The following is a 22,706-nucleotide window of genomic DNA, read 5'->3' on the forward strand; positions in this document are numbered from 1 at the left end:
CTGCTTGGTTTCCTAAGGCTTTAAATTTAGATATCTATAATAGGCTTTCCCTAAAATCTTTTAACATAGTGCGTTAGGTGTGCTCAGAGTCCTCTATCACAAAACCTGAAGTAGTTTGACTTCTAGATTAAATTAAAATGTGTTAAAGGCAGTGTTGCAGACTTTTTACCATGACCTTGTGTGCTTGAGCCTCATTTTTATTTTCTCAACTGCCAGGTGTCAATAAAGTTCTAACATATGGACAAATGTTACAAATTCATTATTACTCAAAATAAGTTTAAGAAAATCTATACTGTATATATGCTAATTATTGGCCTTCAGGTGTTTTTTTTTAAATGGAGTTGTCTTCACCTTTGAAGTAAAAGCAATACCTAGTATTCGTCTTTATTTTCAAAAAATATATGCTTCCTTTCATTTTTCTTGAATCATACAACACTTTTTGGTTTATCTTTAATTTTCTTATTTGTGACAGCAATGAATATGGTAAGTTTTTTATTTCTACCTGGCTCTGAGAAAAATAGATGTGTAACTGGGTTGACTAATAGCAGTTGACAGCCACACAGTCGGGGAGAGGATATTCCCTGCCTTGGTCTTTCCCTCAACCAAATACTGACATGGCCAGTTGCCTTCTTGAAATCCCTACTAGAAGGGCATGTATGTACACCTCGCCCAGCCTCACATGTCTAAAATAGAACTGTTGATGCCCACCCACCTTCCCGTTCTCGGTGCATAGCTTCAGCATTCCCTCACACCTCATGTCCACTCACTCATCCCTGTTGCCTCTGTCCACAGTAGCCCCTGAATCTCACGACTTCTCACGACCTCTACTGTCCACCAACAAACCTCAGGTCAGGCCATGCCTCCTTCTGCATTAAACAGTGAGGCACACAGGGCATGTAGACCAGAAGCTGTCCAGACAGCAGTGCTTTCTAAGGCATTCTTCTATGGCAGAACAGAAACTACCCCCTTCACGTTCCAGGAACTTCATAAACAGTTTACTTAAACCTCAGCACCACTGTGTGGTAGTAGTTCACATCCCCACTTTACAAGTAACCGGAGGCTCACAGGTGTTAACAGCAAGTCCATCCTATGGCAGAGCCAGGATTCAAATTAAGAACTCTCTGAGGCCGGACGCAGTAGCTCATGCCTGTAATCCCAGCGCTTTAGGAGGCTGAAGCAGGCAGATCACTTGAGGTCAGAAGTTTGAGACCAGCCTGGCCAACATGGTGAGACCCTGTATCTACCAAAATTACAAGAAATAGCCGGGTGTGGTAGTGCAGGCCTGTAATCCCAGCTACTTGGGAGACTGAGGCACGAGAATTGCTCGAAGCCTGGGAGGCAGAGGTTGCAGTGAGCTGAGATTGGGCCACTGCACTCTAGCCTGGGTGACAAAGCAAGACTCGGTCTCAAAAAAAGAAAACCTCTTTGATATGAAAATCAGTGCTTGCTGTTATGGAATAGTGGCTTGAAAATGTAGATAGAGGCAGAAATGATCAAGAATACCGCCTTGTAGATTCCAGAGTGTGTCTTTTGTGTACTAATTTTGCTACTTCCCAGTAATGATTGGCATCAAAATCCTTAAAATGCAAAGACGCTGTGTTTTTAGGAGGCAAAATGAAAAGGAAGAACTTGTGTGGATACTTTTCCCCCTTCATATCCAACTGTCAAAATAGATAATGATAGTTCTGTAAAGGTAAGGAAGGGGAGTTACAAACAAAAGTGGCTAGAGACAGAAATGTAAAATCAGTAGTTGTATGAATTAACTGATGGGTAAAACCAGAAAGTAGTATATCATAGAAGCTGAGATAATTTTAGGATGTAATGAACATAGTAATAGCAGAATAAGAAAGAATGAGAACTGAGACCAGTTTTGGATTTAGCAGAGGAGGAATTCATTGGTTTAGGTACTACTAGCAGTCAGATTATAGAACAAGGGATTTAAAATGTTTGAATTATAGTATCATGACATGATGTCTATAGTTTTGTTTATAACGCCAGCCAACTTACAGTTATGGATGAAGAAGTCATCCCTGTTTCTTGGTACTTTATATTCAGTTTGTTATATGTGATATATTATGTGATTCTGAAAAGAAACCTGTATTTCCCTTTTCTCCTTGATCCTTTTATGTGTCTCCTGACATTCCTTAATGTCGTCAGAGGCATTATTTCGTATTACTAGCACACGAGTGACACCTAGTGGCCAAAACATCTGAGTAAGTTAGTAACCAAAGTACTAGGAAAAGAATCAGCTGTTCTTTCTAACCTATTTTCTTGGCCAGAGCGTTGTGGTTCTTGATAATAATTTAATTTTGTTGCCTGACTTAAAGAACATTGCTGTGATTTCCATAAATTAACCTTTTTTACCTAGGGCAAATCACGTAAATTTATCTGTTTTTTTTTCTCCCCCTAATGTGAAACTGAGATAAGCGAATGAGTCCCTTGATCAAAAAAGTCTATTTTTAAATATAGTCAACTTTTAGGATAAACCTAAGGGATTTATTTCTGTAACTTGTAAGGCATATCCTGAATCATTTACTAATCAGGCTAGCTATTTTCTCTACAAATACAGTATTACCCATTTGGAACTGATGTTTATAACCTTCAAGCAATATCTGAAAAAGGACAGTTTTTAAAATACATTATGATTTACAAAGAGGGAATATTTTAGAAGAGTTTTCAATAATAAGGGTAAAAGGAAAAACCAAAAGGATTTCTATTTAAATCAACTTGTATTTGTGTTTTCTGTACATATCTAGAAAATGATTTGTCCCATCCTTCCTGTGAATATACTGGTAAATTAAAGCATTATTATACTTGTTTCCTTCCTAAATAATATATGGAACGTTAAATAATTTACAGTGCTTTTATGTTCTTGCAAGTTTGTCATTATATTAATTGATTTGGTGGTGTTATTTGTTAATACGCTTCTTTTTATATTTCAGAAAAGATGTTGGTTTAAAGCGATTTTTTCCTAAGAGTTTACTGGATTCTGTCAAGGTAATTAGAGTCTCCTTTATCATAATAAAATAACAAAATTGTGCCAAGACCTTCTCCACAGTGATAAATTGCTTTTGGGAAAGTAAAGTGTAGTTTCCTTCCTTCCATGTAAAATATATGATTTTAAAAACTGACATTTATTCTAGTCACATAGGTTTTTAGTATAGCTTTCTCCCATAAAACGTGGTTTTACTTCTTGATTGTATTTGATACTCTGCTAAGCATAAAACTAAAAAAGTTACGTGCACAGTTATTCCTGTCATCTAGGTCTCTATAGGTTCAAATATTTTGACATGCAGAAGAAAATGAGCAATATGTAAAAAAATTGTGATGGTGGAATCATTAGTATTGTGTGTATGTGTGTGTGTGTATGTGCACGCACATGCGTGCGTGTTAGTGCATTTTGAAGGTGTGTCTTTTGTTTTAACTCTTTGGATGCTTCCCCATATTAGTAGCTTTGGCAGAGCCTCAGTTCTTGTCCTTCCCATATCCAGCGTGCAGAGCACCTTGGAGTGAGGTGGGAGGACTCTGAACTGTGATTTCCCCAGCTAATCCAGAGCACACATCAAGATTTTCAAGCGCAGCAGGGGACACAAACTTTAGGGTTAAGACAGAGTCTGGCTTAGATGAGCTCTGCCGTTTTCTAGCCTCAGGGTCTGGGGTCTGGTTTCTTATTTCTACAGTGAAGAAAATAGTATTTTGTAGGGTTGATGTGAATATTTAACAGATTAGTAAATATATTACTTAACCACAGTACCTGTCACATAGCAACAGTGGATGTTACTGCTCTTACTTTTTATTATTTCAGAGATCATATTCTGCATGCCATCAGCTGAAGCCCAAGCAGGAGAAGACATACGTTATGAGAAAATGTAGCTAACTTTGGATAAATTGCTTCATTTTTTGGTATTTCAGTATACACATCTGTAAAATGGGGATAAAATCCATTTCTAACACATGAGATTAATATGAGGATTAAATCTTAGACCAAAAGAGACAACTGTCAATGTCATGTTGATTATCATTGGGTCAGAGTGTTGGTATAATTTATCAGATGCAATCTGTGACAAAAGCTCTGTATTCAGATATCTGGGTCCTGCTCTCTGTCAAACCCATCCAGAATAGGACTGTAAGGATTAGTCACTGGTTCCCTGACTCCAGAAAGTAACAGTATCCCTTCCTCTCTCACATAGCTTCTTGATAATCTCATAGGAAAAAACATAAAAGTGTTGACTTTAAAATACAAAGCATTCTACAAATGCAATAAGACATGCATTTAAGAATAGTACAGGAAAAATATACTCTTTATATCAGGCTCTTTTTCTAGTGACGCTACTCAACTTTTTGAGTGTTCCTTCAAGTTTCCTGATCTATTAGTGAAATACTACAGTAAGTTGTTAGGGAACAGAGCGCACTCAATTTAGTGTGGTTGAGGCTAGGACTACAGATCTAGACACTGTCCCAGTCTACAGGTAGCCCACAGACCATTGGCATGAGTGGGTTGAGTCAGATTTGAAAGAGAACAAAGAGTTTTAAATGAAGTTTGGCACAGTGGAAGGGGAATGAGAGAGAATGACAGAATTATGTCCTTTGGGAGAGTTACTAGGTGTGGGTGACCCATGCTCTTGGAGTTGGGAGAATGGGAGATTCAGTTTGACCTGGAATGTTTTTGGTGTGGGAGCTGAGAAGGCATGAGAAGACCCGTAAGTGGAAGGGATGCTGCTGTGCATAAACCTGCTGGGTGTTGCAGTGAGGAGGATAGTGGAGACATTCAAACAAGTGTAAGCTACAGTCTTAGTGAATTTACATTGTTATTGGATAGAAGAGTACCCTACCCAAAGTGCTATTGATGGTTATATCACATTAGTAGTATTGGTCAGTGGTTTTCAGTTACGAAGCACTGGGTGGCCTCAGAATTATTGCAAGGTCTCCTTAAATTTGTATGTGTATAAACAATTAGGAAAAGTTTGACTGTTGTCATTTAGGAGTCCAGTACATTCTCGATTTTTAAAGGATCCCCATGCTCAAAACAGGGAACCACAGGTACAGGTCACAGGTGACCAGTGCCATGGTGTGAGTGTAGCCAGAGTGAGACAGATGCCCAGAGAGGTTCAGTAGAGGACTGGCCCTGTCTCCTCCATGACTACTCCTTCCGAACCTCTGCTTCAGTGGTCCCTCTCCTGCTCTTTTCATGGTAAATACTCTCTTCTATCTTGGGACCCTGTTTAGTTTAGTATCTTAACTTTTAATTCTACTTTTCTCTCTCCTTTTTTTTTTTTTTTTTTTTTTGGAGACAGAGTCTCCCTCCATCACCCAGGCTGGAGTGCAATCGTGCGATCTCAACTCGCTGCAACCTCCTCTTCCCGGGTTCAAGCAATTCTCCTGCCTCAGTCTCCCAAGCAGCTGGGACTACAGGTGTCCGCCACCATGCCTGGCTAATTTTTGTGTTTTTAGTAGAGATGAGGTGGTTGGGCTGGTCTCGAACACCTGACCTCAAGTGATCAGCCCACCTCGGCCTCCCAAACTGCTGGGATTACAGGCGTGAGCCACCGTGCCTGGCCTCAATTTTTAATTATATCGTTTGTTACTTGATTGTATTTTATCTGCCTTCCTCCACTCTATTTTAAGATTCTTGAGGGCAAAAACAATATCTGTTGCCATCTCCACTCTACACCCTTTGTTTGACATAGTGCCTGGCATGTAGTAACATTTGGTAAATCCTACTTAATGAATAACAGCAATATGATGAGTAAAATCAGGGGAGACCCTTTCTGGACACTGAGTACAATGTGAACAAAAGGCGTGAAGACAGGATTAAGTAAGACTCTGTAGAAGATAGTAGAATTGAAAAGCTAGAAAGTTTCTTTCCTTGGGTATGCCTTCTCTACTGCTCTCCATCCTAACCCTCCTAAAGAAAACGCCTCCTCTGCAGGGGATTTGTGCAGGTATCTTAGAATATGTTTCCAGGCTATCCTTTAGGCTTCCATTGCCCTGGCCTTTGCTGCTGACTCCCAGGTGCTTTTTTTTTCTGCCATCTTGAGCTGTGTCTAGCTATCAGGTGACTCCTGGTAGCCAGAGAGGGCTCACTTCCTAGAAACAGTGAGCCCTGATAGCCAGAGAGGGCTAACACCCTAGAAACAGTGAGCCCTCTCTGTTTCTAGGCTCTCTAGGAAACAGAGGTCAGACAGGATGGGGTTTTGGCTGAGTAGAGTCAATATGTGATGATTGTGGGCTGTCACTTGATGTGGGTTTAAATGCTCAGATAGGAGTTGAGGGGGATTGGGGACTCACTGTAGGGTGTGTGGAGTGTGCAGTATGATCTCTTTTTGGATTTTAGAATATAAAACCAACAGCAACATGGAGCACAGATTGAAAGCAAAAAGACCAGAACTGAAAAGAGTTGAGAGGTGATTAAGGAAGATGAGATGTGCAGTGATCAGGGCCTGGATGGAATGGCTTCTGTAAGAATGGGAGGGAAGGATGACTAGGGGGACTTGAGAAAACTTTTTTTTTTTTTTTTAAAGAGACAGGGTCTCACTCCATTGCCCAGGCTGGAGTGCAATGGCACGATCTTGGCTTGCTGCAGCCTCAGCCACTCAGGTTCAAGCAATTCTCCTGCCTCAGCCACCTGAGTAGCTGGGATTACAGGCATGGATCACCATGCCCAGCTAATTTTTTTTTTTTTTTCTGTAGAAACATGGTTTTACCATGTTGCCCTGGCTAGTCTCGAAGTCCTGAGCTTAAGCCACCCATCTCCACCTCCCAGAGTGCTGGGACTGCAAATGTGAGCCATCACACCCAGGCCAGAAAAATAACAGATGTGCTTTTTGAGCAATTCAATTGTTGCTGATTTTGATGTAAATAGAATTAATTTTTAGCTACTGTTAGCTATGGATTCATCAGATTCATGGAGTGGCTCATAAATAAGGTTCTTAGAACTGGTTTCTCACATGCCCTTTTTAATAAGGGAATCAGTGTAATTTTGTGTACCCAAAAATGTGTATTTGGCTTAGAAATTCATATCCTTAGCCCAAGATTTTTTTCACATTTGACATAAATTCTTTGAACATTGTACTGATTGCCATGAAACTTCTATGGAATATGGTACCAATATATGCCCATGGGGGTAACAACTATAATACAAATTAGATGGTGTCTAGATAGTTCCTTCTTCAAAGCTACTGCCAGTGAAACTTCAGCTAACTAGAAATTCACACCAGTTTCATGTTTCTTCTGAAATAGCTCTATAGAATGGCTAGGTCAGTTAACATTGGCTTTTCCATACACAGGCTACATTTGTTTCCCCGGTAATTATTTTGTTTTACCTGCTTTTTTCCCCTTTCTATTTATATTTGTAGAGGATTATTTATAATAACATTCACATTGAATTGTTGAAAGATTGCTTTATTATCTTTAGTGAAACTTGGATTAGCTGTGTTTTATGCCAAAAATGGAATCTGGGATATATGTGCCTCAATTACTAAGAATAATTTGCAAGTATTTTAATTTCTATCTCATTGATGTTAGTAGTTTTAAAGACACATTTGAAAAATCACTGTACCAGTAAAACTGTCAAACCCAAATTAAGGGACATTCTACAGAATTCTGATGATTACTCTTGAAAAATATCAATGTCATGAAAGATAAGACCCAGAAGCTGTAACAGCTGGAGGAGGCTGAGGAGACAAGATATGTAAATGCAGTGTGGAATGTGGAGCAGTGAAAGGACATCAGTGGACAAACTAGTGAAATTGGAATCACTTCTGTAGTTCAGCGAATGTTGTCCTACCAGTGGGTACCAAGGGTGCTTCCCATTCTGGCATTGCAGCTCTACTCTGAGCTTAAATTAGGCAGCAAGTCAAAATAGGCAAATTTTAATTTATTGCAATATAATTCACAGTAGAAACCTAATTTCAGAATTAGAAATGTTAAGAGATCAATAGTTATCAGTTTTTTTAGTATCTGATTCTCAAGTAATAATGTGGTTTCCTAGAATACTACCAGGAACACATGATTTTATTCTTGGAGAAAATAGTCATTATTTTCATTTCTAGGATGAGCAGATAACTATTTTAAGCTTAACATTTTCGCCAAGCACAGAAATGCGTAGCTTGGTACGGTATTCAGCAGTGAATTCCTGGTATCTACGGTGTGCCAGGACCTGAGTTGGGGATGCTGGGAGGGAGTGAAACCTGGTTCCTGCTTACGGATCTTATCATCTGATGTGGGCCCTGTAGATAGGAGTAAGAAGAAGCTCTCTTCATGCACTTAGCATTTGGTGTTTGGGTTGATAAGTTATTCCTTAAAAACTCCCTTATTGCAGATTTTCCTTGGCATTGCCTTACACCCTTGGCATCTGGGAAGCCCTAGGAATCTATCAGCATCTGATAATCATTAGGTTGACTAATAGGAAATTATTTTTATAGCTCAACATGGATGAATAGCAGCAGTTTCTTATGTTTCATCCTAGTAATACCACTTCATTTTGAAAACGTATCACATTCTTAGTAAATTTATCACTATACATAAATTGGTTTAAAATAAACTAGTGTGCATAGATAGATGCCTTGTTTCCAAAATCCAGGTAACACAAGCAGGTGTTGAAACTTGAAATGAAATGCAGAACAGTCTTGTTTACTGATACAGGTTCTGCAAGTGTATTGATTAATATCCAGAGATTCTATGCAGTTAGATTTTGTGGAATTTTTTTCCTCACTGAGTAATTAGGAAGGAACTAATGCATTCTAAGATATCCTTCTCATAAAAACTAATTTTGGAGTTTCTTTCAGACAGCAAAGATTTTCTAGTTTCTGTCCAGCACTGAACACTATAGGTTTAGAACTCATAGTCCTCCTTGGCAGTCACATTTAAGTACAGACCATAAGAACTTGGGTATATTCCTGCCAAAAGTGCCAACAATTTTTGTTGGTGGAGAACGAGAGAGTTGTTTCTGTGTCCATAGGAAACTAACTCTGAATGATATCGTTTTCCTTTCTCCAGTTGCTTGAGCTTATTGGTTTGTTGTGTTGTATGTTGCTCTCACTTCTTGGTTCCCAGCTTGTTAATGTGTAGGATTAGCAAGGTAACACTGCCTACAGAAAAAGCAGCACGTTTTCCCACATTCAGCTGAATGAGACAAATACAGTAAAATTAGAGTCCAGACTGTCTGTCTCTTAACATTGCATAGTTATTACTTTCAAACACATTTGCCGCAGTTACTTGCAAATTTTCCAGCAGGTTAAATTATCGGAGAGAGCAGTTGAGTTCTTTACCACCACACACATTGCATGTCTAAGAGTTTGGGATGAGAAAATGAGGACCAAACCAAATTGACTCACTTTATTTAGCATAGGGTTGATGGCTTCAATCCCTGTCGTAGAAGAACAACACACAACTTCTTTTAAGTTTCTTAGTCATCAGGAGATGCTGTTGCCAAGAGAAACAAGGAAGGCTTGAATTTAAAGGAGACAGAGGGTAGAGAGTTGTTGGGTTACATTTGAAGAATGTTATGGGTGTAAAGTCTAACAGGACTTAGCTACTGGTCTAATGTGAGAGGAGGAAGAAGAAAGTACAGGGCCTGGCCTCAGATTTCTGCCCCGTACACATAAGTGCTCTCTACTGCTACTAGTCAAGAGACAGAATATTGAAGCAGAATCTGAATTGGGTGAGACTGCCAATGATGCATTCAGCTGTGTGAGTGGTGAAATAGAAGTGCCTTGAGACTATGGAGGTCAAAGGGAAGGGGTATAGGAAAGAGTAAGTTCAGAGTGATAGAGTTGGAACTAAGTCAGATGTAGTATATGTTAGGGTCCAATTAGGTAGGGCCAATAAGCCACCACAGCTGGAATCTCAGTGCTCTTAGTGATAGGTTTTAGATGCCTGTGGAACTGTCAGGTAGGCAAGTATGTATACATATATATATGAGCATTTGAAGCTCAAGAGCAGATTCCATTTCCTCGGCTTCATAGAATATTTTAGGTTAATTTTAAAAAGCATTGAACAAATGAGCAGATGTCAGTATATAATATTATTGCCAATAGTTTGTATATAAACCAGCAGCTGGTTGAGAATTAGTTCCAAAGCAGAGAATTGACTTTTTTTCTGGATCTATTTTATATAGTTTTTGATCAATGCATCTCAGTATTTACCTGAGTTGAAATATTCCTCTTAGAGTCATGAATGAATATACCAACATTTGGTTAATGTTAATAGAAATGTTTTGTCATTGTGTTCTGGTCCCTGTGCTCAGTTGACAACTGTTCCTTGCAACCGCTACCATATTGCAATTTATTGTATCATACACTTAAAGAGATTTATGATATTCCAGGGCTTTTACTGGACTTATTTTCTATTAATACTTATAGATAGGAGACATTTCTTACACTCAGAGCATTTGTACATTGAGGCAGCATGTTCTGTGATAGAAGTTTGAAACTAAAGAAGTCTGAACTATCTTCCCACTTACTTACTAGAAAGTGAAATCTAATTTATCACAGGATAGAACCAGATTTTATTCATTCATATTATCTGAGAGTTTGCCAGAATCCAAGTTGTTATGGCAGAAACATATAATTATTCGTTGTAAAGCACAACATCGAGTTTTAGCTGCGGGCTACACTCTTTTCTTTGGGGTAACAAGGCAGCACATGCTCCCTTCTCACCAATGTGGATCTTACATAAGTGCCATGTCTAAAAATACATTCAAAACAGTATGAGACCCATAGGGATGTGGTGGTTGTTTGTTCCTGGTTTCTTCTATCAAGCAGAGCATCTTAGAAAAGGAGGTGTTTGAATTGGTCACATAGCAAGTAAAAAGAAATCAAGCAGTTCTGGATTAGAATCACGATTCTTCTACCCCGTCATTGGTTGGTACCTAATGTTTCAGAGTCTCTGTTTGCTCAGTAATATATGAAAAATAGTATCTTCCTTGCAAGGGTCATTGTGAAGACTTTGTTTATTTTCACAGAAGGGCCTACAGATGTCTTTTCTGGCATCATTTTTTTGGGGGGTGTGTGTGTGTTTTAATCAGTGCCTAATAGCACTATATGCACAGAATTATACTGTTCCTCCTGTAGCCATGAATGAAGACCAGAATGCTCTTTTTCCAGCTGCACTCTGAATTTATTGAATACCTGTTCTGATTATGCAGTGTATGCCAAGTGCCAAGCACAGACTAGAATTTCCTTAGTGGATTTGTTCTGGGTCCAAAGTGTAGCGGGCCTGCTTCTTAGAGACTGCTTTATATTCAGCAAACTCCCAGGCTACTATATTGTTAGTTTATAAGGAGAAAAACATCTCATAGGTAGCTACAAGCAGTACTCAAATCTCCATGTCCAATCTGCATGCTCTGTTGTAGAGTCTGTCCTACATAAGTGATCATAAGCAGAGAATGTTTGGAAAGCCTGGAGTCAAACCAAAAATATGCTTCTCAGACTTTTGTTTATAGAGCACCTGAGGCTGACCAACTCACTCTCTGTGTGATACATTTTATAGTCAAGCCTTGCTAACCTTGAACCCATTTTATTGCTCTTCAGTTTAAGTTCTGTGAAGCTGTCATTAATCCTTTTCAAAACAGGTATAATTCTCTTATTCCACTCTGTCATACTCACCTGTCAAAACCTCAGCCCTGGTTAAAACCAACTGTTGGTCAGCTTACTTGGCTTTGGCCTTCTCTTTTGTCTTCATTTTATTTGCAGGTGACATCCAGTCCTGTGTATTTAAATACTTCAGTTGGTCGCTCTGAAATTTCTACCAACAGTGCTGCCCTCTCCTGAGCTCCAAACTTATATCCAAATGTCTCCTTGATGGTTCATGTTGGAAGACTTTACGATCAAACACGTGTACAGGATTAACATGACTTTATTTTTTTTTTTTACCACGCCTGCCTCTTATGTTTGCCTGTTTGTTCCATCTAAAACTCTAGTTTTCCTGTATTCTTCACTTTCTGGTTGTCTTGCATATAATATCCAAATGTCCCAGAAGTGCCCTTTTCTCTCGTTCACCACTACGTTGGGGTCCATGCCACTAGTGGTTCTTCTTGGTCTGTTACAGTGACCTGAGTGGTCTTTCTGCTTTCACTCCTGCACACTCCCCCAACCCTCTGTGTGCAAGAGCAGAGCGAACTTTTTAAAATAAAAGTCACATGCCTTAGGTAATCCTCCCATGTCCCACTCTCTTGGCTCATTGAATTCCTGTCTTCAGGAATCTTGTCCACTACCTTACCTCAGCCTCTCACTCTGGTCTTACTCATTTCCAGTAATTGAACCCCCTCCCTAATTGTGTGTATCCTTCTCTGACCACAGCTCCTGTCTTTCCAGCTCGCTTTCTGTAGTATCCCAGATCCAGTAATCCTTGGATCCCACTAGGACCTTCAAGCCACTACAGACAGGCTGTCACCTCCATGACCCACCAAAGTACGCCATGCCCTCCTAGTTCACCGTGTACCTGACTTAGCAGCCACACTTCAACCTGGACCCCTGACTGCTCCCCATCTCCCTGACCCACTGAGATTAGCAGGTTACCTAATCCATCTTCCCTGTCTGCTAGGCCAGCCAGGACCTCCCCTCGAACTCCACTGGGCCCTTACTGGCGTGCTCGACAGCTCCACTTAGATTTCTTGTATTCTTCTGGCATTCTTTCTGACCTTCACCCACCAACCTGTTCCTCTCACAATTTTTGTCATTTCAGTTTAATGGCAGCTATTAACTATCAGCATATCCTGTTGGTTCTGTGTTTAAAATAAATCCATTGGAGTCTAGTTACTCTTAAAAAAAAAAAAAAAAAGAAAGCTAGGATCTGACTACTACTCACCCTCTTTCTGGTTCTGTACTTGTGCCAACTGTCTCCTCCTGCCTGTATTATTTGGGCTGCCCCGACTTGGTTTCTCCTGCTCCTTTCATACTGTTCATAACACAGTGGCCAGAGTATCCCTGTTAAAACCTCATTCAGGCCGGGCGCGGTGGCTCATGCCTGTAATCCCAGCACTTTGGGAGGCCAAGGCAGGTGGATCACTTGGGGTCAGGAGTTCAAGACCAGCCTTACCAACCGGATGAAACCCTGTCTCTACTAAAAATAAAAAATTAGCTGGGTGTGGTGGTGCATACCTGTAATCCCAGCTACTCAGGGAGGCTGGGGTAGGAGAATCGCTTGAGCCTGGGAGGCAGAGGTTGCAGTGAGCCGAGATCACGCCACTGCACTCCAGTCTGGGGGACAGAGTGAGACCCTATATCCAAAAAAAAAAAACCTAGGTCAGATAATGTCACTCCTCTGCTCAAAGTCTCCTGAGGACTTGGCAACTCCTCGGGGTCAAAGTCAAGTTGTTACCATGACCTGCATTCTCTTGCCCCTCTTCCTTACACCTCATCATGTTCCCTTTATCCATGGCCGCCTCAGGCTGCTTCACACACCAAGGACTAGGGGCTTGCTGCTTGGAAAGCATTTCCCTCCACTATGCAGATTTCCATGTGTATAAGTAGAAAACTCAAATAAGCAAAAAAGGACCAGAAGACCACCTATCATCTTCACGATAAAAGCGAAAGCATCGTTGCTTTAAGTCATTCGTGGATACATTGCTGTGTGCTCACCAGGACCCACACGTGTGCTCTTGCCTTTTAAAGGCATCTGTACTCTACGCTGACTTTTTTGTCATCTTTTTTCATGTAACAATGTGATATGAGTTTTAATGCCAGTAAATTAGTTCTCCAAAACAGTTCTTGAGGCTGCATAGAATATTGGTTGAGAAGATAGATACACCATAATTTACGTAACCAGGCTCTATATTACTGTAAACAGTTCTGCAGTGAATCTCTTTGTTCCTGAATCTTTGCATGTATCTCAAAGATAATGTTCTGGAATTTTATTTTCTGGATCAAGCATTGTGGTTTTTTAAAAGTTTTTGATTTGTGCTGTCCTTCAGAAAGATATAGTTTTTTCCCTCCTAACAGTGGAATGTGTGAGTACCTTTATACCTTTTGCCTGGTCTTTTCTGAGTCATGTGCACATATAGGACAAACTTCTGTTTAAGAAATAAAACTCTGTACATGAACTTTACAGGTAAAAATGGTTAAAATGGTAAATTTTGTGTTATATGCATTTTGCCACAATTAAAAGAAATAAAGCTCTGATAAATACATTTATGGTTATTTGACAAGTATACTTTTTGGCAGTAATATGATTGTAGGTGTTAGTATGTAGTTGGTAGGAGAGAAATCTTACTATTATTGTTTTGGTCTTTACTCATTGCTGAGTTTTTCAAGATTTTTGGTAATTTTGTCATGCAGGCCAAAACACTAAGAAAACTGATCCAACAAACATTTAGACAATTCGCCAACCTTAATAGAGAAGAAAGTATTCTGAAATTCTTTGAGATCCTGTCTCCAGTCTACAGATTTGATAAGGAATGCTTCAAGTGTGCTCTTGGTGTAAGTATGGAAATGTGGGAAATAGTGGGCTAGTTTGATTTTACTTTTTCTTGTCTCTTACTGTATATCTAAATTTCTGATGAAAAAAATGCTAACTTGTCCCATTTTTTCAATGAAATGATATTTTGTCATTTTACCATGTGAAAAATAGAAAAAGAAAATAATGTGAGAATAAAATCACCTTTTTAAAAACAGCATGCCTATTTTCATAATTAGATTTTTTAAATTTTATCCCTGTGATTTGTTAATTGTTATCTAAGGGCTAGTTTACCTATTTAGATAATCATCCCAGAGAAACTCTTGGCATCAGGCATGTTGAAATAAGCACAGTACATCTTTGTATAGGCTTAACAGATCCTGGGTCAATTATAGATATTTAAATATTTTATCTTATTTGGTTAGATAGATTAATAGCAAACCAAACCAGCCCCTGCTTTGGTCCTTTAACATATCCACGGCTCTTTATCTAAAGTATTTCTTTTTTCCTTCTGCCACCTCTGTTCTCACTTGCTTCACCTTCAAAAGTCAAGCTGGATTATTTCAGTGGAATTGGCAATCGGCCCAGAAGAAGGGATCAGTTACCTAACGGACAAGGGCTGCAATGTAAGTCTGCTCTGACCTTTCGGGAACTTGGCTTTAGACAAAGAAGAATCAAATTAAGGAAATGGGGCATTCTTTTGGAAAAGATCATTTTACAATTAAATTTTCCTATTGCACTGCATTTATTATTCAACAGAGTGGAGCACAAGTAAGATAAAGTCTAGACGCTGTTGAAATACCTCGGAATTACTTAGTTTTGGAAGGAAAGGAATCATACAAATCTTACATGTGTTAGTGAGACCTGAATGGGGTTGTTATCTGGAGAAGTTTTAAATGCTAATTTTTAAAATTAAGTTCTGTATATGATTTGGGTATATTTGTACTGACATCTTATCCTCTGAAACAGCCTTTTCAGGTTATTTCCAGGAAAAAAATATTATACATTCACAATTCTCTTGAAAGCCTTATTAGCCTTATTTACCTTGAGGAAAAAATGTCCATCAGATGGAAACTCACACTTCTACCCCAGACCTCACTTCTTTTGTTACTTTCCTAGCAGAAGGGCTGACCATTTCCTGTGTGATCCTTCTCATTCTTCCAACAAGTATTACTGAGAACCTGCTTGGTGCCAGGCAGTCTAGAGGTTTGAGATAAAATAAGGAACAAAACAGAAGTCCTTTGTCTTATATAGCTTATAGTCGAGTACACAAAATAAATATGGAATACATCTGTGTCATACAACAATAAGTACTGAGATGAAAAGTAGAACAGTGTAAGGGTGGGCGTACTGAGAAGGGCATACTCCCATTTAGATGAGTGTTCAAGGAACATGATTCTAGGGGGTTCTCAGGCCTTGCACTAGTAACAGTTCTTTTCCACTTACATAGTTTAGTGATTTGAACTTTTTACTTAATTTATTCATACCTTGACCTGTACATATAATTTTCTATACATATATAATTGTGCCAAACCATGTCTCACCTGCTTTTTTCCAAGTGTACTCTGGTTTCCATTCTCACTCTGCTCACCTCCTGCCTCTACCATTTCTCTATTCTTTTCACTTCAGCCTTCTCTGTAACCCCCCACCCCCTGCCCATGCTTAACATGTAAGTGACTTAGTAATCTTCTGTGTTTTCCCCCATATTCCTGTTTTGTTATTCAGAAAGGGGGTCATCATCAGGCACACTGTCCTATTTGGTTATTTCACTCTGTGAACCTGGTAGAAATTTTTCAAACCCCCCCCCCTTTCTTTGCCCCTTCCTCTCTGGGGGCCAGTTGGGATTCTGTGAAGGGCAATTACTTTGCTTTTAGATTTCTGCCCCAAGACAATGACGTAATAAATACTCGTTTATATGTATCTATGTGCTGCTGCTTTTTCTCCTTATGGAAGAGATGTCCGAGGATGGAAGTGCAGGGTTCATTCAAATAGTTGTAATTTTAAAAGAAGCTGTTGGATTGCTTTTTCAGAAAAGCTAGAAAACTTCATATTGTCACTGGCAGTATATGGGAGTACTATTTTCACACTCATTGGATAGCAGTTCTAATAGCTCTTTTAATTTTTCCATTTTAATAGGTGTAAAGTTTTTCTTGTAACTTTTTTGCTCACTTAGATGTAAAGCAAGGACCTACTAACTTTAAACATGTTTTCGTGTCTTGGCCATTTCTCTTCTCACCTCTGTGAATTAACTGCTCATATCATATACTTTGCCTTTTTTACCAACACAATTGTCCTTTTAAATTAGTAAATCTCTTCACACATCAGGGAAGTCAGTGTGTTTTCCTGTTATCTTTTTTTGATTTTTTTCCCCCAAATCTTGTGTTGGCTGTTGACTTTAAACAGACCAGCCTGCCTTGTCCCACACCCTAAGGATGACCACTGTCCTGACTTCTGCCATCACTGATTAAATCTCATTAAATGCTGCTGTGTCAGCTGGATATTCACAGAGGAAAACAGAATACATTTTTGTGAAATTTTGTGAAAGTGAGGTTTGTTTGATACTATGTTTCAGGACTTCTTTTATACCCTTCAATAAGATCTCAATCTTTTTCATATAGGTTTTCCATATTAAACAAATTCATAAGTATTTCACAGTTTAGGGCCTTATTTTGAATGATTTTTTGGGTGTTTTTTTGCCACTTACAATTTAAAATTTATATTGTGAGCATAGAAGGATATTCTTGGTTATTGTATATCATATAGTCTGCAACCTTATTATTAATTAAATAGGTTTTTTATTAGAGTTTTGGATTTTATAAGTATATAATGATGTAATCAACAAAAGAATAATTGTACCTTTCACCTTACACAATTTTTTCCTTAGTCACAAGGAGCTCAAAGATCATGTTTAATAACAGGGCAGTAGACAATATTCCTATTTTGTTTTAGATTTTAATTTATCAATTAAAAGTGTGTCATTATTTGGGATTGTTTTTGTTGTTGAGTTTTAATAACATGTCTTTAATATTTTGATCTTTTGCATAGAGTTTTCTTCATGAGTAGCTCCTGAATTTAATCGAAGACCCTTTTAGCGTCTATTGATATGATCCTTTTTTCTCTTTTAATTTATTATTATAGTAGATTATATTAATAGTTATGGTAATATTGAGCCAATTAATAATATACAATATTCTTGTAAAATATTGAGTTATATTTGTAGAATTTTTACAACTATTTGTGAGATTAATCTAGACTTTTTTATGTTAGCTTTGTAAGACATGGTGTTACAGTTATATTAATTTCATTAGGTGAACTGGAATCTTTTGGTGATTTTTTTTTAAACTTTTTAAGCTCAGGGGTTCGTGTGCAGGTTTGTTATATAGGTAACCTCGTGTCACACAGTTTATCATGCAGATTATTTTGTCCAAACCCAGGTATTAATCCTAGTACCGATGAGTTATTTTTCCCAATCCCCTCCCTCCTCTTAGCCTCCACCCTCTGGTAGGCCCCAGTGTCTGTTGTGCCCTCTGTGTGTCCTTGTGTTCTCATCTTTTAGCTTCCCTTATAAGTGGGAGCTAAAAGATGCAGTATTTAGTTTTCTATTCCTGTGTTATTTTGCTAAAGATAATGGCCTCCAGGTCCATCCATGTTCCTGCAAAGGACATGATCTCATTCTTTTTTTTTTTTTTTTTTTTTTTGGCTGCATAATATTCCATGGTGTGCGTGTACCACATTTTCTTTATCCAGTCTACCATTGATGGGCATTTGGGTTGATTCCGTGTCTTGGCTTTTGTAAATAATGCTGCATTGAATATACATATATATGTGTCTTTATAAAAGAACAATATATATTCCTTTGGGTATATACCCAGTAATGAGATTGCTGGGTTGAATGATACTTCTGTTTTTAGGTGTTGAGGAATTGCCACACTGTCTTATTATTTTATGTATTATTGTCAGGTACGTTCCTTCAATGCCTAGTTCATTGAGGTATTTTAACATGAAGGGATGTTTAATTTTATTGAAAACCTTTTCTGCATCAGTCAAGATGATCCTGTGGTTTTTGTTTTTAGTTCTGTTTATGTGATGAATCACATTTATTGATTTGTGTATGTTGACCCAACCTTGCATCCCAGAAATAAAGCCTACTTGATCATGGTGGATTAGCTTTTTGATGTGCCACTGCTAGGTTTGGTTTGCTAGTATTTTGTTGAGGATTTTTGCATCTATGTTCATCAGTGATGTTGGCCTGACGTTTTCTGTTTTTGTTGTGTCTCTGCCAGGTTTTGGTATCAGAATAATTCTGGCCTCATAGAATGAGTTATAGAGGAGTCCCTCCTTTTCGGTTTATTGGAATAGTTTTGGTAAGAATGGTACCAGCTCATCTTTAGAATTCAGCTGTGAATCCATGTGGTGCTGGGCTTTACTGGGTTGGTAGGCTATTTATTGATTCGATTTCACAGCTCATTATTGATCTGTTCAGGGATTCAGTTTCTTCCTGGCTCAGTCTTGGGAGGGTTTATATGTCCAGGAATTTATCCATAGCTTCTAGATTTTCTAGTTTATGTGCCTAGAGGTCTTCCTGATATTCTCTGATAGTTATTTGTATTTCTGTGGGATTGATGGTAATATCCCCTTTATCATTTCTAGTTGTGTTTACTTACGTCTTCTCTATTAATCTAGGTAGCAGTCTATTTTGTTAATTTTTTTTAAAAAAAAAACAACTCTTGGACTCTTTTTGGTTTAGCAACAGGCAGGAATGGTTTTTCCCATCTCACTCTCCTTCAGTTCATCCTGATTTTGGTTAGTTCTTGTCTTCTTCTAGTTTTGGGTTTGATTTGCTCTTGGTTCTCTAGTTCTTTTTTTGTGATGTTGTTAAACTGAGATCTAACTTTTTGATGTGAGCATTTAGTGCTATAGATTTACCTGTTAACACTGCCTTACCTGTGTCCCAGAGATTCTGGTACATTGTCTCTTGGTTCTCATTCATTTCAAGTCACTTCTTGATTTCTGCCTTAATTTTATTATTTACCCAAAAGTCATTTGGGAGCAGGTTGTTCAATCTCCATGTAATTGTGTGGTTTTGAGCAAATTTCTTAGTCTTAATTTCTAATTTGGCTGTGCTGTGCTCTGAGAGAATGTTTATTATGATTTCAGTTCTTTTGCATTTGCTGAGTACTCCAAGTTTACCTCTTCACACTGCCTTACCTGTGTCCCAGAGATTCTGGTACATTGTGTCTTGGTTCTCATTCATTTCAAAGAACTTCTTGATTTCTGCCTTAATGTCATTATTTACTCAAAAGTCATTCAGGAGCAGGTTATTCAATTTCCATGTAATGGTGTGGTTTTGAGCAAATTTCTTAGTCTTGATTTCTAATTTGTGCTGTGCTCTGAGAGAATGGTTGTTATGATTTCAGTTCTTTTGCATTTGCTGAGCAGTGTTTCGTGTTCAATTATATAATTGATGTTAGAGTATGTGCCATATGGTGATGAGATGAATACGTATTTTATTGCTTTGGGGTGGAGAGTTCTGTAGATGTCTATCAGGTCCATTTGATCCAATGTTGAATTCAAATCATGAATATGTTTGTTAATTTCCTGTCTCAGTGATCTACGTAATATTGTCAGTGGGGTGTTGAAGTCTCCCACTACTATTGCCTAGGAGTCTCAGTCTCTTTGAAAGTCTCTAAGAATTAGATTTATTATTATGAGTGCTGCTGTTTGGTTTTTTATATATTTAGGATAGTTAGGTCTTCTTGTTGAATTGAACCCTTTACCATTATGTACTGCCCTTCTTTGTCTTTTTTATCTGTGTTGGTTTAAAGTCTGCTTTGTCTGAAATTAAGATTGTAACCCCTGTTTTTTTTCTACTTTCCATTTGAATGATAGATTTTTCTCCATTCCTTTATTTTGAGCCTGTGTGTGTCATTGCATGTGAGATAGGTATTTTGAAGACAGCATACCAGTGAATCTTGGTTCTTTATCCAGTTCTGTGTCTTTTAATGGGGGCATTTAGTCCATTAACATTCAAGGTTAGTATTGATATGTGTGGATTTGAGCCTGCCATCATGGTATTAGCTGGTTATTGGGCAGACTTGTTTGTGTGGTTGCTTTATAGTGTCACTGGTCTGTGTACTTCAGTGTGTTTTTGTAATGATTGGTAACGGTCTTTCCTTTCCATATTTAGTGCTCTTTTCAGGAGCTCTTGTAAGGCAGGTCTCATGGTAACAAATTTCTTCAGCATTTGCTTGTCTGAAAAGGATCTTATATCTCCTTTCTTCTTTATGAAGCCTAGTTTGGCTGGAATTATAACATTTTGGGTTGGAATTTCTTCTAGAATGTTGAATGTTGGCCCCCAATCTCTTCTGGCTTGTAGAGTTTCTACTAGAGGTCTGCTGTTTATCTGATGGGCCTTCCTTTGCAGCTGACCTGGCCCTTCTAGTTTCCTTTAACATTTTTTCTTTCATTTTCACCTTGAAGAATTTCATGATGATGTGTCTTGGGAATGATCTTCTCTTGGAATATCTTACTCTGCCTTTCCTGAATTTGAATGTTGACCTCTCTCGCTAGGTTGGAAGTTTTCATGGATCATGTCCTGATATATGTTTTCTTAGTTGCTTACACTCTGCCTAGCTCTTTCAAGGACACTAGTGAGACATAGATTTGGTCTCTTTACATAATCCCATATTTCACAGAGGCTTTCTTCATTCCTTTTCATTCTTTTTGCTCTATTTTCTGACTGTCCTATTTTAGAAAGACAGTTTTCAAGCTCTGAAATTCTGTCCTAAGCTTGGTCTGTTATGCTATTAATACTTTATGGTTGCATTATGAAATCTTTGTGGTGTGCTTTTCAGGTCCATCAGGTTGATTATGTTCTTTTCTATTCTGGTTATTTTTTCTCTCAGCTCCCGTATTGTTTTACTGTGATTCTTAGCTTCCTTGTATTGGGTTTCAATGTACTCCTACATGTCAATGATCTTCATTCCTATCTATATTCTGAAGTGTATTTCTGTCATTTCAGCCATCTCAGCCCAGTTCAGAACCCTTGCTCGAGAGGTGGTGTGGTCATTTAGAGAAAAGAAGGCACTCTGGCTTTTTGAGTTGTTAGAGTTCTTGCAGTGGTTCTTTCCATCCTGTGGCCTGATGTTTCTTCAGCCTTTGAAGTTGCTGAGCTTTGGATTTTGTTTGTTTCTTTGTTTGTTTATCCTATTTGATGACCTTGAGGGTTTGATTGTGGTAAGGTAGACTCAGCTGACTGGCTTCATTTTTGGAATATTTTGGAGGGCCAATGCGCAGCTCCCAACTCCTGGACTGTGTGCTCTAATTCTAGGAGACTGGTATTGGGCTCCAACTTCGTTCTCTGGCTCCCGGAGGTTAGGAATCCACTGTGCTTGCAGGGTGGTGGGGGTGCTCCCAGACCACTGGTCACTACACTCCAATGGGTGGTGTCAGCCAAAGCATTTCACAGTGTGGTGGCATAGGATCCGTCCTTGTTCCCATGTGCCAGCAGTAGTGGCAGCACAGTGGGGTCCACGCTCATCAGCCAGGCAGGTTGCTAGTGGGTACTGGGGTTCCTGTCTCCATTCGGGCATTCACTACAGTGGCAGTAGCAGCATGGTTTGGGTGGGGGGGTGCCTGTTGGCAACTGTGCAGCATTGGTGCTGGTGGTGGTGATAGCACAGGGTTGGGTTGCTGGCAGGTCCAGGTCTGTGTGTGCACTCTGTGTGCTGTAAGCATGGGCGTTTGCTCAGGGTAGAGGAGAATCTGCTGTTCTCTGTGCCTGCTTTCACTCTTGGGGTAATGTTGACATAAACGTGGGGTGCTGGCAGTGGGGGCAGGGCTCTTTTGCTCTGTGCCTGCCAAGGCTCCAACTGAGGTGGCAATCAGGCATAGGTAAGTTTGGGGGTTGCGTGCACACATATACTGGTGAGGCACGGCAGGCAATACCTGCCTACACACACAGGTGCCAGCAAAACTCTGTTAGGGATTGCTGTGGGCTAGAGGAATTTGCAGTGTAGGGAGGGAGCGGGTGGGCTGGGGTGTGGCAATGGGGGCTGCCCCGCTGGAGCCCTCTGCTGGTCAGCCACTGCAGGAGCTATGATGTGGGCCCCCAGGGCACCCAAGACTACCCTGCAAGCCGGCAAGTTCAGGCTGGGGCCCTAGGAGAAGCCAGAAGCCCAAGGGTGCTCAGGTCGGACTAACCCCCTTCTGATAGGTAAGCTCACCTTGCAGAGTTCAGGTCCAACAGTTCCCCTAGGACTCAAGTCTCTTATGAGAGCAAGTCAGGGCTTCCCTGGCCGTGTTCCACTACA

At 39.2% G+C, this 22,706-nt stretch overlaps 1 protein-coding gene across 36 annotated transcripts in view; it reads left to right on the forward strand.

The window, feature by feature from the left end:
• The window catches only part of LOC105488506 (protein tyrosine kinase 2), a 357,242-nt gene that overhangs the window by 168,673 nt on the left and 165,863 nt on the right, over positions 1-22,706 (forward strand). For 35 of the 36 annotated variants that reach the window (XR_011606671.1, XM_071067741.1, XM_071067734.1 and 32 more), the window contains 3 exons: positions 2,943-2,997; positions 14,277-14,417; positions 14,943-15,020. Coding sequence is in view for 35 of the 36 variants with exons in the window: in XM_071067741.1 (XP_070923842.1) it covers positions 2,943-2,997; positions 14,277-14,417; positions 14,943-15,020 (274 nt within the window). In the remaining variant the exon portion in view is untranslated. Of the gene's footprint in view, positions 1-2,942; positions 2,998-14,270; positions 14,418-14,942; positions 15,021-22,706 lie in introns of those variants that run through there. The other variant, XM_071067763.1, reaches the window with a different exon arrangement.

The sequence above is a fragment of the Macaca nemestrina genome, chromosome 8 (assembly GCF_043159975.1).
Source record: "Macaca nemestrina isolate mMacNem1 chromosome 8, mMacNem.hap1, whole genome shotgun sequence".
NCBI classification, from domain to species: Eukaryota; Metazoa; Chordata; class Mammalia; order Primates; family Cercopithecidae; genus Macaca; species Macaca nemestrina.